Raw genomic sequence first — 12392 nt, 5'->3', positions numbered from 1 at the left:
ACTCGCCCTGCGGCGGCTGTGCGGCTTTTTAGCAGCCGGAGAGGAGCCTGTGACGAACCCCCGAAGGGCAGACGCAGACTCGGTCAAGTTTAAAGGAGAATATTTGTAGCTCAGGGTTGAAATGAGGAGTTCTTTTCTTGCAGACGTTTCATGACCCAACTAGCTAACATCATCAGTGCCCCTTGCATCATGAGTAAGCTGTCCATAAATCATCAGCTGATCAAGGAAACAGGAGAAAGGAACTTTCTAAATATGAGGAGTTGCCACCCTTTTCAATTAAAACAGCAGGCGCAACTATAGGGCCACTCGAATACAAGTGTAACCCTCGACCGGCATTTCTTAACCTCCACAACTTGGAAGATATGTGGATTTCAACTCCCCCCCCCAGCCAAGTTAGGGAAGTATGTTTCAATGGCTACAGTACAGACCAGCGAAAGCCTATCAAATGCAGGTTTTACAAGTTGACTTGGCCTCACTTTGAATCTGGCTAGAGGTTATAAGCTGTCTATAGAGCTTGCACAGTATATAAAGCCAGTTGTGTGTCTTTCACACTGCCAAGCCCTAATTTAGCACAATATACACACACTTGGCATATAGATACAATACAGTAATGAATCCCTGTACTCCATGGATTACATTGGGCTGGGAGAGGTTCCAGAGGTCTTCTATTCCCAACTCTCGTTCAATTGTATTGTCTTGGTCAAATGGCTGTCCAAACTATTTTTGAGAACTAGATCAGTGTTTTTCAAACCTGGCAACTTCCAGATGGGTGGACTTCAACTCCCAGGATTTCACAGCCACTGTGCCAAGTTTGCAAAACACTGGACTAAGTGTTACCTCCAAGCTGCTTTCCAACTTTTACAGAAGTCTGATACCGTACCCCTTTTTCTGATTTAACACATTTGATTAAAAAGCATCGCCTGTCTTGAGCTACAGACACCTCCCTTCAACGATGCTGTAATCCTCCACTTTTCGTTGGGAAAGTTTACGCCTTTAAAACAAAACGTGTGAATTGAAAAAGCGGCTGCAAGACTAAAACAGCCCAAACTCTCCAACTTTCTCCATGGGTGATGGGGAGGGGCACTCTTTTTTAATTCTGAAAATGGATATTTGCAAGTTACAGAAGTCTTCCCGGGAATAGGTTAACTCTCCTCGGTGGAGAGACGCGGCTCTTCAATTCTTCCTGGATCTTTCGTGTGAATTTCGCCAGTTCCGCATCTGCAGCGGAGGAAGGGCACGGTCGTTCACAGCAGCTTCGCCCTCTTTGCCATCCCCGGCGCCTCTGGGCGGGGAATACGAGGAGGAAACAGCTGCAGTGAGCGGAGCTGGAAGCGAACGTGTCCCGGGGTTTGGCCGGTTGCAGAAGGAACAAAACCCCGCAGCAGCGACCTTGCCCCGCGCGTGCAGTAATCGTGGTGGGGGGGAAAGAATGGCTGCCGACGCGCCCCCCGTCCTTTCGCTCCAGCTGTTGGAAGAACCGAGGTGCGTGGTCGGACTCTCGCCCCCTTCCGCCTCCGAGCGCCAGCGGTCAGGGCAGAAGGCTAAGCGAAGGACCTTCTTCCTTGAAACGCTTTGCAATGAGTTGTGCGTGATTTTCCGGAGAGTAGCCAGTGCCCCAAGTTGCTTGCTCCCAGGTCGAGGTGCATGAGATTGGAGGATCTGTAATCTCCCAGATTACAGGGGCAGTTCCGGGTGCTTTACTCAGTCTGCTTCCTATTATTTTTTCAAGGAACCAAAGAAAATAGGCATTCATTCATCCATCCATCCATCCATTCAATTTCTATAGCCGCCCATTTCAGTCAATTATTCTGGCCAGTTTACAATTCAAAAAATATGTTACACTTAAAATACTAAAAAAAACATTTTTAAACACAAAAACAATAGAAACATGCAAAATAAGATTCTTGGTCATTTAGCAACAGGATCCTTAATAATTCAGCGTCCCAGGCTCTGGAATATTTCTGTCCATCCCCTGCAAATTGGATCTTACAAGCATGTAAGTTGAATAAAGATCACTAGGTAGTGATGTGTTATTAAGATAACTTTCCCCAGCCTGATATCCTATGGGTTGGATTATAACTCATAAACCACTGGAATGGCCACAGGTGCCACATTGGGTAAAGATAGGGTTACGGTTTTGGACTAAAATTGGTGGTCCAAGTTCAACCCTACTCAGCCAGGGATGTTCACTTGGTGACCTAGAGCCGAAGAGTATCTTGATTTAGGCCAATGTACTTTACATGATAATTGTGGGAATAAAACATAAACTGACCAACGAAGTTTATTGAACAGAAGAATGCAAATTTGAAATGGCAGCTGTTTTGGTTTGTTTATCATTATTAGTAGGCACAAAGTTTTATTAAAGAGCCACATTCAGCATGATTGAATAGTAACATGAATGTATCTGATAACAAACATGTAAGTCTGTCCCATCATCTGGAATATCTCCTAGTGGGTTTGGATTTGGGTTCAACTGCATGCAGAGTTTGTTCTGCCAAATTGCTGTGGTTCACTCAACAGCAAGCCATGATATTTTTAAGTAACCAGCAATAGGCTAGGATCATATAAGACAAAACTACATAACCCTTCATAGGCTTGTGTCCTACGTAAAGATTGTTTACTATTACTTTCAATAACTCTACTGGGATTAGTGGAGTGAAGTATATGACCTATGAATATTCAAACTGCATTAGCCTGCAAACCTAGTGCCTGCTCATGTCAAATTGGTTGAAGACTTTGAAATATATCCCTTGACATCTGTATTTGTGACAAATTTGTACTGCTGCTCCTTTCCAGACTGCTGAAGCTGAAACAGATGTTCATATCTAAATTTAAAACAACACCCACATTTTATGTTCGAGCACCAGGGCGAGTCAACTTAATAGGTATAGTATATATATATATTTTAAAAATGCATTATTTTGTTAACATTTGAGCAGTCGAATCAGGTGGCAGCCAGAATTTTTCACTTTAAACAGCCTATATTTGTTTGTTAGGCAGTAAGGTGTGGCACTAAGGTGTCTGCAGGACTGCCACGTCCTGCTTGAATTAACCTGTTCAGTACATTCTTCCCAGGAGAAGTTTTTGGATATACTATACCCCATTTATATGAAGTGAGGGGAAGAAAGCCAAAAAATATTATTTTTCTGACAGCTCCAGTGCTGTGGAGCAGTTTCCCCTTAGAATTAAGACTTGTGATATCACTTAACATCCCAGAAACAATTCAACACAGAACTCTACAATAGAGAGCTGTTGTTGCCTGTGCTATTACTCATATATTAATCTTATGTTTATTCTTATTACAAACTGATTAGGTTTGCTCTGATTATTTTTGATCTTTCTGTTAATGCTTTTGCCATGGTCATTTTAATTTTATGTTGTATATTGCGCATTCTATCAAGTTGCTTCAGCCTAGTGAAGGCCAGTCCTATAAACCGAGATGTAACCTCTATGTCCTAGAATCTTTGGCGGCATAAACCATCCCAAGCAGAATGCAGTAAAATCAAAAAGGGGGTATTTGGGTGCTATGTGAGATCACTTAATTTTCTGGGTTGTTTTTTTTTATAGGTGAACATATAGATTACTGTGGCTATGCTGTGCTCCCGATGGCCATAGACCAAGACATACTTATAGCAGCTGAACCTCTAAATAGCCCAGTCCTCAATTTAGCTAATACAGATCCCTCATACTTGTAAGTGCCATTTTTTTACTGATTATTATTGTTGTTATACATGTTTCACAGCAACTAAACAATGGCAGTCTTTACCTGTAGACATGCAATTTTAAAAAAGTGAAAACTGAGCAGATTTCATAGCAGAATCCATTAGATGCTGCTCAGAATTAAACCATTCAACATTTGAGCTATCAACCAACGTCTTGCACCTGGTAGTATGTATATGTGTTATCCTCCAGCTCTCTCCAAACTCTTCAGCCAACATGGTAGCTGTAGTCTAATACAGGTAATCCTTGACTTACAAAAGTTCGTCTGGTGACTGTTCAAAGTTACAACGGCATTAAAAAAAAAGACATTTTTCACATGACCATTGCAGCATCCCCATGGTCACATGATCAAAATTCGCTTAGCAAATGACTCATATTTATGACGGTTGCAGTTTCCTGGGATCATGTGATACCCTTTTTTGACCTTCTGACAAGCAAAGTCAATGGGAAGCCTAGATTCACTTAACAACCGTGTTACTAACTTAACAACTGCAGTGATCCACTTAAGGACTGTGGCATGAAAGGTCGTAAAATGGGGAAAATTCACTTAAGACTTGTCTCACAGATGAGTGTTCTGGTCCCACCTGAGGCCCCAAACCAGATGCCAGGTCTTGGGCAAGTCTCTATATCTCACCTTTACGAAGACAGCCATACAAACCACGGCTTGCTGAGAAAACTGCATTGTCACAAGAGTCAACAATGTTTTGAAGACAAACATTGCAGGAGAGGGGGGGGGAGGCAGAAAGATTGTAACTCTTATGTTTTCCTTGCAAGCAATTGTCCCTTGCTTCCTCTTGCCTGTATCGCTTTCTCCCAGTTCCACACTACTTCACTTGGCAATTTTGTAAAAATGGACATCCAAACGAAATGAGCCAACTTTAGAAGCCAGCTTTGCTTTTGGTCCGAGAGGCTTGCAAAAGATTCCAGGGGCCTGCAAGCTTAAATGGTAACAATCTGTTGCAAAAGGAACAGTGATACCCATGTAATTATCCACATCTTGTTTAACGTTTGGGGTTTTTTTGAGCTGGTAAAGGAGAAAAATCCGTGGAGGAAACAAGATCTGTGTTTATTTATGAGGAGGCAACAAAGGGAAACGGCAGACTGGAAAGTTAAGTTTCTACAGTAAAAAAATAACTCTTGAAACAGTGCTCTGCAATCAAGGGTGACATCGCTTTTGTGCTTATCTTTATTCACAGACTTTGTCAGAAAGGAAGAAGTGGAATACAGGTAGTCCTCAACTTATAACAGTTCGTTTAGTGACGATTCAAAGTTACAATGTGAAAAAAAGTGACTTACAGCCGTTTTTCACACTTATGACTGTTGCAGCATCTCCGTGGTCATGTGACTTACATTGAGATGCTTGACAACTGACTCACATTTATGACGGTCGCAGCGTCCTGGGGTCATGTGATCCCCTTTTGCGACCTCCTGACAAGCAAAGTCAATGGGGGAAGCCAGATTCACTTAACAACCGTGTTACTAACTTAACAACTGCAGTAGTTCACTTAACAATGGCGGCAAGAATGGGCGTAAAATGGGGCAAAAATGACTTAACAGCAGTCTTGTTTACCAACAGAAATTTTAGGCTCAGTTGCGTTCATAAGTTGAGGACCTACCTTTAATGCCTTGCTGATACATGGAATTCATACATTGTGCTAAGTTGTGGGGTTTGTTTGAATAAAGCACAGCCGATCACATAAACCATGGCTGACAAATCACAATGGCTTCTTTCCCACCACATTTTAAGCCCAAACCAAAGCAGACATTCTTGGCTTAGTGTAAATGTGTGGATCCTCTTGTGTGCTGCACAGCCTGTGGGTCTTCTAGCAGCTGCCTGGCGTGGTATCTTCAAATCTCATCACCCGTATTTTATAGTAGAAAGGCACCCTAGGACGATTAAAATGAAAACTGGCTCTTTTTGGCTTTTCCTCTGGTAGTAAGAAGAAAGGAAAGAACAGGAATGGGGAACATGGGTTGGTAGAGCAGACATTGGTTTCCATACTTTCCTGGTTAATCTCTCATACGGGCAGGAAAGAAATTACCCAATGCTTGTTCCAAATTGAAATCCCAAGTATTTAGATGGGAGTGTTCAGTTGGGATGTTTATCCCATTTACACTCATGTTGCAATAGTTAATTCGCATTAACTGAGCTGAACCATAGCTGGAAATGCATCCTTCCTTGAACCATAGCTTGCCATCCTTTTTGAGAGATTCACTGGCCGGAGAAGTGAACTAAGGAAGCGGTTAGCCTGAGTTGATTTGTGAGACCCCACAAATTCAGAGGACATCAAATTAAAAAGCCAAGCCAAGCCAATGAAAAAAAAAACCTCCACAGCCATCTATCAGCCAAAATCTGTCTTAAACATGAATTCAGGTTATAATTTTTGTTTCAATACCATTTTCACAATTTTTACCTCCTGATCGTGGAAGATTGTCCTTTACATAAAATTGTACAACAAAGAGAGATAATAATCTTTCTGGGAGTTTGTTTGTTTTTGTTTTTTTTTTAAAAAAACAACTAGATTACATTTCAGGTTCACCATCAGCTGCTCTGGTTTAACCTGCTGTGCTGTTTTCAAAATTGAATGGGGGAATCGGTTCCGGGAGTCTTATGGGGTATAAGTAGGCTTCTGGTGCCAGTGCAAAGCATGAGGCACCTGAATTATGCCTTAAGGCAGAGATCCCCAACCTTTGGGGCACCAGGGACCGGATCCATGGAGAGAGGTTTTTCCACGGACCGGAGAGGGCGTGGTTTTGTGTGCTGCCTGCATCCCGCAGATGGGGCTTTGCTTGTTTGTGCGGACCAGTTGCTAGCACGTCGTGGCCCAGTACCGGTCCATGGACCGGGGGTTGGGGACCCCAGCCTTAAGGCACCTGATTTATGCCTTAAAGCCAAACAGAAAAATAAAAGGGTCCAACATTTTTGGACCTACTGTTCTAGGAGGGTTCTGGGAACCATCAAGAGGATACCCCAGTTTGCCCTCATTTAAATTTCTCTCGGGAAAGGCTTAATTTCTCAATATTTAGTTAGGAATGTACATATACTGGTAGTCCCCAACTTACAACAGTTCGTTTAGTGACCATTTGAAGCTACAGCAGCACTGAAAAAAGTGACCTTTTTCCCCCCCACGACCCATTGCAGCATCCCTATAATCACGTGATCCAAATTCAGACATTTGGCCACTGACTCCTATTTACGACAGCTGCAGCGTCCCGGGATCGCGTGATCCCCTTTTGCATCCTTCTGACAAGCAAAGTCAATGGGGAAGCCAGATTCACTTTAACAGCTGGGTAATTGACTTAACGACTGCAGTGATTCACTAACAACTGTAGTAAGGAAGGTCGTAGAAATGGGGAAGATTCACTTAAGAATTGTCTCACTTAGCAGCAGAAATTGTCTCACTTAGCAGCAGTTGTGGCCAAGAGAGAAAAAGAGACCAATTTTCTTTACCGGCAGGTGGCAGTATTTTCGTATGAGTGCTTTATGTGTAGCCGAGAATGAGTGTTATAGTAAACCCTATTCTGAAACAATTTTTGCTTTTCTCTGTTTATTTTCCAGGGATTTCAGCACAGATGCCAAAAACATCCAAATAAAGCAAACAAAACCTTTATGGCACAACTATTTCCTCTGTGGGTTCAAAGGAATACAGGTGAAGTGACTTCAGTTTGCATCCTTCCCCCTTTGACATTTTCAGCAAAATGGAAAGCAAAACATCAATGTTCTAATACATGCAGTATGTTAAATACATGCTGTTTTTTAATATATATATATATATATATATATATATATATATATATATATATATATATATATATATGCAGAGAGCACGTACCATGTGTACTAAGTTTCTACATTAACTTTGCATTTATTGATAGGAACTATTTAATAGATAACGTGTAATGTTTAGTATTATAAATTGTAGCTCTTTCTTTTTTTGGGGTGATCTACGCTTTTAAAAGTTGGCAAGTGGCCTCTTGGAGATTTCAGGGCTGCTTTTCACAATTCCTCTATACAAAATTATTTTTAAAATCTTAAGACAGAATCCCGTGGCACAATCTGCTTACATTAAACTAAGCACATTATCCGCTGGAAAGAAACATCCTGGCCAGCTTCACAAATAAAACAAAAGAAAAGAAAAGCCTTCAATTTTGAGTCAGAGACTTTGTTCTCCCTCCATATAAAGACCGTAATAAATGTGAAAGTTTGATCCATCTTCAAAGGAATCCATTTCTGGTTAAGAATCTGATGGATTTCTCTCTCTTGGGAAATTGTCAGAGGTGGCTTCACAACAAGTAGTTTGTGTGCCTAAAAGGAGTTTTTTTTTTGTTTTGATTTTTTTTGTGGGCAGTTTACGGTAGTGCGCAGAATGTGTTTAACTTCAACTGTCTTCTGTGGGTGTTGCAGGAATCTTGTTGTCTAATACTGGAAGTATGTCAAGAGGGTTGAAGGGGACTCAGCCTTTCTAAAACAGACTTTCTGCACATTGCCAGTTTTTCTTAGTAACATAAGCATATGCAAAACGTAAGTTGTGGTACCAGATGCCATCAGGAATGCCAAATGGATCTAGAAACAGCCCACTTTGTCAGCAGTGAACATAAAGCTTTGGAATTCAGAGGTTCAGCTTAGTAGAGTTTAAAGACAATGAATAGATTGGGCCTCCCCAGGTTTCCCCACAATGTTTGAAACCTCACTACCTTTAAGATGTGTGGACTTCAGCTCCCAGAATTCCCCGGCCCTGAGGACACTCTGTGCCCTCCAGAGGAGTAGCTTGAACTCCCAGAACTCTTAGCCTGGGTGATCATTGCTGAGAATTTTGAAAGTTCAAATTCCCTCAGATATATAAAACTTTTAACTAGAAAACTCTCTACTTTGAACCAGGGTACTTTCGACAAACGTAGAACAGGGGCAACTTTTAAGACATGTGGACTTCAACTCCCAGAATCCATTTAATTTAATAATCCATTTAGGTAGGTAAAATGAGGACCCAGATTGTTGGGGGCAATTAAGCTGACTTTGTAATAATGCCGCTTGGAGGGGGTGTGAAAGCCCTAATAAGCAGGCATATACATAGAATGAAGGCTACTGCTAAGCTTGTAAGCCGCCCTGAGTCTTCGGAGAAGGGCGGGATATAAATGGAATTAAAATAAAATAAATAAATAAATAAATAAATTTAAAGCAGAGGAGGACAGATTGAGATAACAGCCGTTGGCAGGCCATCGTGGAAGCTTGGAGGTTGGCATCATGGTTTTGCTGCTTTGTTTCCACATGGAAACAAATGTAAAACCCGTAATGTGTTTTCTAAAAGTAAGAAACCCCTCCAAACCTCAATAAAAATTCACAAACACCTTAGCCTTCTTTCGTACTCTAAGCAAATGCAGCTCTCAGCCACCCAAAGATACCCTCCAACTAATAAGCCTCCAGATAGAAATAGAGATATAAAAGACATTGCTCTTCTAGTCACTATGACCCAAAAAAGGCTCAGCATTTTTAAAAAAAGCATAAAAAGGAAGATCTTAAGTTCATGCACATCTCTTGTTTAGTTCATCAAGGACAAGATAATATAAAAAGGGAAATGGGGGGGACAATGGTTATGGACAATTAATACAAAGGAAATATATACGATTTTTGCTCATCCTGCAATTTGCAATCAGGTTTACCTCGGTGGTTTATCTTGGTCTTTTGTTATAAAAATGCATATCTGTTTTCTAACTATTATTAATTATTCTCTCTGGGTTCAGACCTACAGTTGATTTTATTGTTCAGGGTCCCCTCACCCCATTACAATGTTCTCCAAAAGCTATGTTCAGGAAATACATGGAGGTTGCTGATTGTGTCTAGGCATCTAGCCACTAGCATAAGCCGCTCTTGAGGCAGGTTTTATGCTGCATTTTGTCTGGATGCTGAGTGTAACACATTTTTCTACTTAATTTGACAATTCATATTTAAATGACCTAAGTCACACTGGGAACAAAAATCAGGTGGATGAATGGAAAACGGGAAAGAGCAGCATGCAAGTTGCATGTGATTTTTCAGGAAAGCTGAGAAAATTTCCTCGAAATTTCTTTTTAAAACGAAATCCGCATCCAGGCTAAAACAGCTATTGGTTCCATTCCATCTGCAATGGTAATGAAAATAAAAATCTGATATACTTCTCTTAGGCATCAGAAACACACGTCAATTCCCGGCAGAGCAGTACGAATTATCTAATGATGTAACCCTTGCTTGTTTTAAGGAATCTAACTCAATTATATTCTGGGCCTGCCTCGTTCTCTGAAAACGGGTCCAAACTGCTATGCATGTCCTGCCCAGGAAGCCATGAAAACTTTTGTGTCTGTGTGTACGTGCATACATACATACATAGACATACTGGCAGTCCTGAGCCCAAAGTTTAGGTTGCTAAGTGAGAAAATCATTAAGTGAGTTTTTTCCCATTTTGCGACTTTTCTTGCCCTGGTTGTTAAGTCAATCACTTGCAGCTGTTAAGTTAGTAACACGGTTGTTAAGTGAATCTGGCTTCCCCATTGACTTTGCATGTCAGAAGGTCGCAAAAGGGGATCACGTGACCCCCGGGACACTGCGATCGTCACAAATGTGAGTCAGTCACCACGCGTCCAGATTTTAATCAGGGGGATGCTGCAACAATTGTCAGTGTGAAGAGCAGTCGTACGTCACTTTTTTTTCAGTGCTGTTGAAACTGTTACTAAACAAACTTGTCGCACGTCACAAGACACCCTGTAGTAGAAAAAGCAGATTTGCTTGTCCCCTGGAGAAGAGGGCTCTTTTCGCTCTTCTGAAACACTGAAATCAGTTTATCTTGTGTGGTTAGGATCACTTCAGTCTGGGGAACCCGAGTGGAATTAACTGTCTTGTGGAAGGCACAATTCCTCCAAGTTCCGGCTTATCAAGCTCTAGCGCCCTGGTCTGTTGTGCGGGACTCGTGACTCTGACGGCAAATGGCAAGACTCTTTCAAAGGTAAGATTGGAAAAGAGGTCCACGCTCTCCAACAGACGGTTAAAAATCCGAGCTCGCGAATTTACGTTTTTTTTTTAAACCCCAAACCCTGTAAACGATGAATTCTTTCCACAATTAGTAGTTAGGGTGGACCGATGGAAATTTTCAGAGGGCGCTGTGGGGTCGGGCTCAAAGGGCCGTTGAAAAGAGATGGTTGCCGTAATGATCTGGATCCTTTCGAGAGTTCTTCCGAAATGCAACGCAAACAACAGTCAGTAAAAAGGCAGCAAACATTCAACAGCCAATCTAGTCATGTTTTAGATTCTTCCCACTGTGGTAATGGCCTTTATGTGGGCGGAGGGTGGAAGGGAGAGAAGAACCCAACTGGGCAGGTTGTGCAGGGTTGAGGGCCTCCTGCGATCTTCAGCCTTCCACTTGAGCAGGAGATTACAGGTAATCCTTGCTTTACGACCACAGGTGAGCCTAAAATTTCTGCTGCTAAGTGAGACATTTGTTAAATGTCTCTTGCCCCGTTTTTTGACTTTCCTTGCCAAGTGAATCGCTGCAGATGTTGAGCCAGTAAGACGGTTGTTAATTAAATCTTTAATTAAATAATTAAATAGAAACTAATCAAGGAGAGAAGCAACCTAGAACTAAGGAGAAACTTCCTGACAGTGAGAATAATTAACCAGTAGAACAGCCTGCCTCCAGAAGCTGTGAATCCTCCAACACTGGAAGTTTTTAAGAAGAGACTGGACAGCCATTTGTCTGAAATGGTATAAGTGGAGTATTCCTCCTATGGGATTTTCCCAGGTATTTTACCAGGAAACATAGATAGGGCAGGCCACAAAAGTCAGTGCCCTCCTAACCATACCCAAGCACTCCGAATTTGTTGGCAATGTCCACTTTGCTCTCCGAGTTCATGGTGATGTAACTTAGGGTCTCCTGCCTGAGCAGGGGGGTTGGACTAGAAGACCTCCAAGATTCTATTCTATTCTATTCTATTCTATTCTATTCTATTCTATTCTATTCTATTCTATTCTATTCTATTCTATTCTATTCTATTCTATTCTATTCTATTCTATTCTATTCTATTCCATATTCTATTCTATTCTATTCTATTCTATTCTATTCTATTCTATTCTATTCTATTCTATTCTATTCTATTCTATTCTATTATTATTATCTGGCTTCCCCCTTGACTTTGCTTGTCAGAAGGTCGCAAAAGGGGATGATGTGACCCCGGGACTCTGCGATCGTCATAAAAATGAGTCAGTTTCCAAGAGTCTGAATTTTGATCATGTGACCCTGGGGATGCTGCAACTATTGTGAGTGTGAAAAATGGTCATGTCACTTTTTCCAGCACCATTATAAGTTTGAACAGTCCCTAAACAAACCGTTGCTAATTGAGGACTACCTGTACTGAGTTGAGTCCTTCCACATTTCCTGTCCCAAATGTTCTCTGCTCCCCCAACTTAATCCTGGCCTGTTTTTTCTAAGTAAGAGGAGATTCTGTCACGTAATATCCTGGGCTACATCCACTTGTCATTAAGGCTTATGTCGTAAGAACCTCCTCAAGAAATCTTAATCTTTCCCAGAAACGCTGCATTACCACGTGCCTACATCACCAGAGCTACCGTAGTGATAAGTGAGGAAAGAAACTTCTCGGTATTAACATGGCATTCCTGAATGCCAGTCCCAGAGAGCTCTGCTTGGCGC

General features: G+C 41.6%; 1 protein-coding gene across 3 annotated transcripts in view; it reads left to right on the top strand.

Annotated features, from left to right (window-relative positions):
* The first annotated feature begins 1259 nt into the window (after window positions 1-1259).
* Window positions 1260-12392, top strand: part of GALK2 (galactokinase 2) — a 64776-nt gene continuing 53643 nt past the window's right edge. For all 3 annotated transcript variants that reach the window (XM_081337289.1, XM_081337288.1, XM_081337287.1), the window contains exons 1-5: window positions 1260-1482; window positions 2797-2885; window positions 3568-3691; window positions 7280-7370; window positions 10548-10694. In XM_081337289.1, coding sequence (XP_081193415.1) covers window positions 1430-1482; window positions 2797-2885; window positions 3568-3691; window positions 7280-7370; window positions 10548-10694 — 504 coding nt within the window. In that variant the 5' untranslated portion in view covers window positions 1260-1429. The remainder of the gene's footprint in view (window positions 1483-2796; window positions 2886-3567; window positions 3692-7279; window positions 7371-10547; window positions 10695-12392) is intronic.

Source organism: Vipera berus (genome assembly GCF_964194415.1).
Source record: "Vipera berus genome assembly, chromosome: 12".
Taxonomy (NCBI): domain Eukaryota; kingdom Metazoa; phylum Chordata; class Lepidosauria; order Squamata; family Viperidae; genus Vipera; species Vipera berus.
This window is presented reverse-complemented; position numbering and strand designations above follow the sequence as displayed.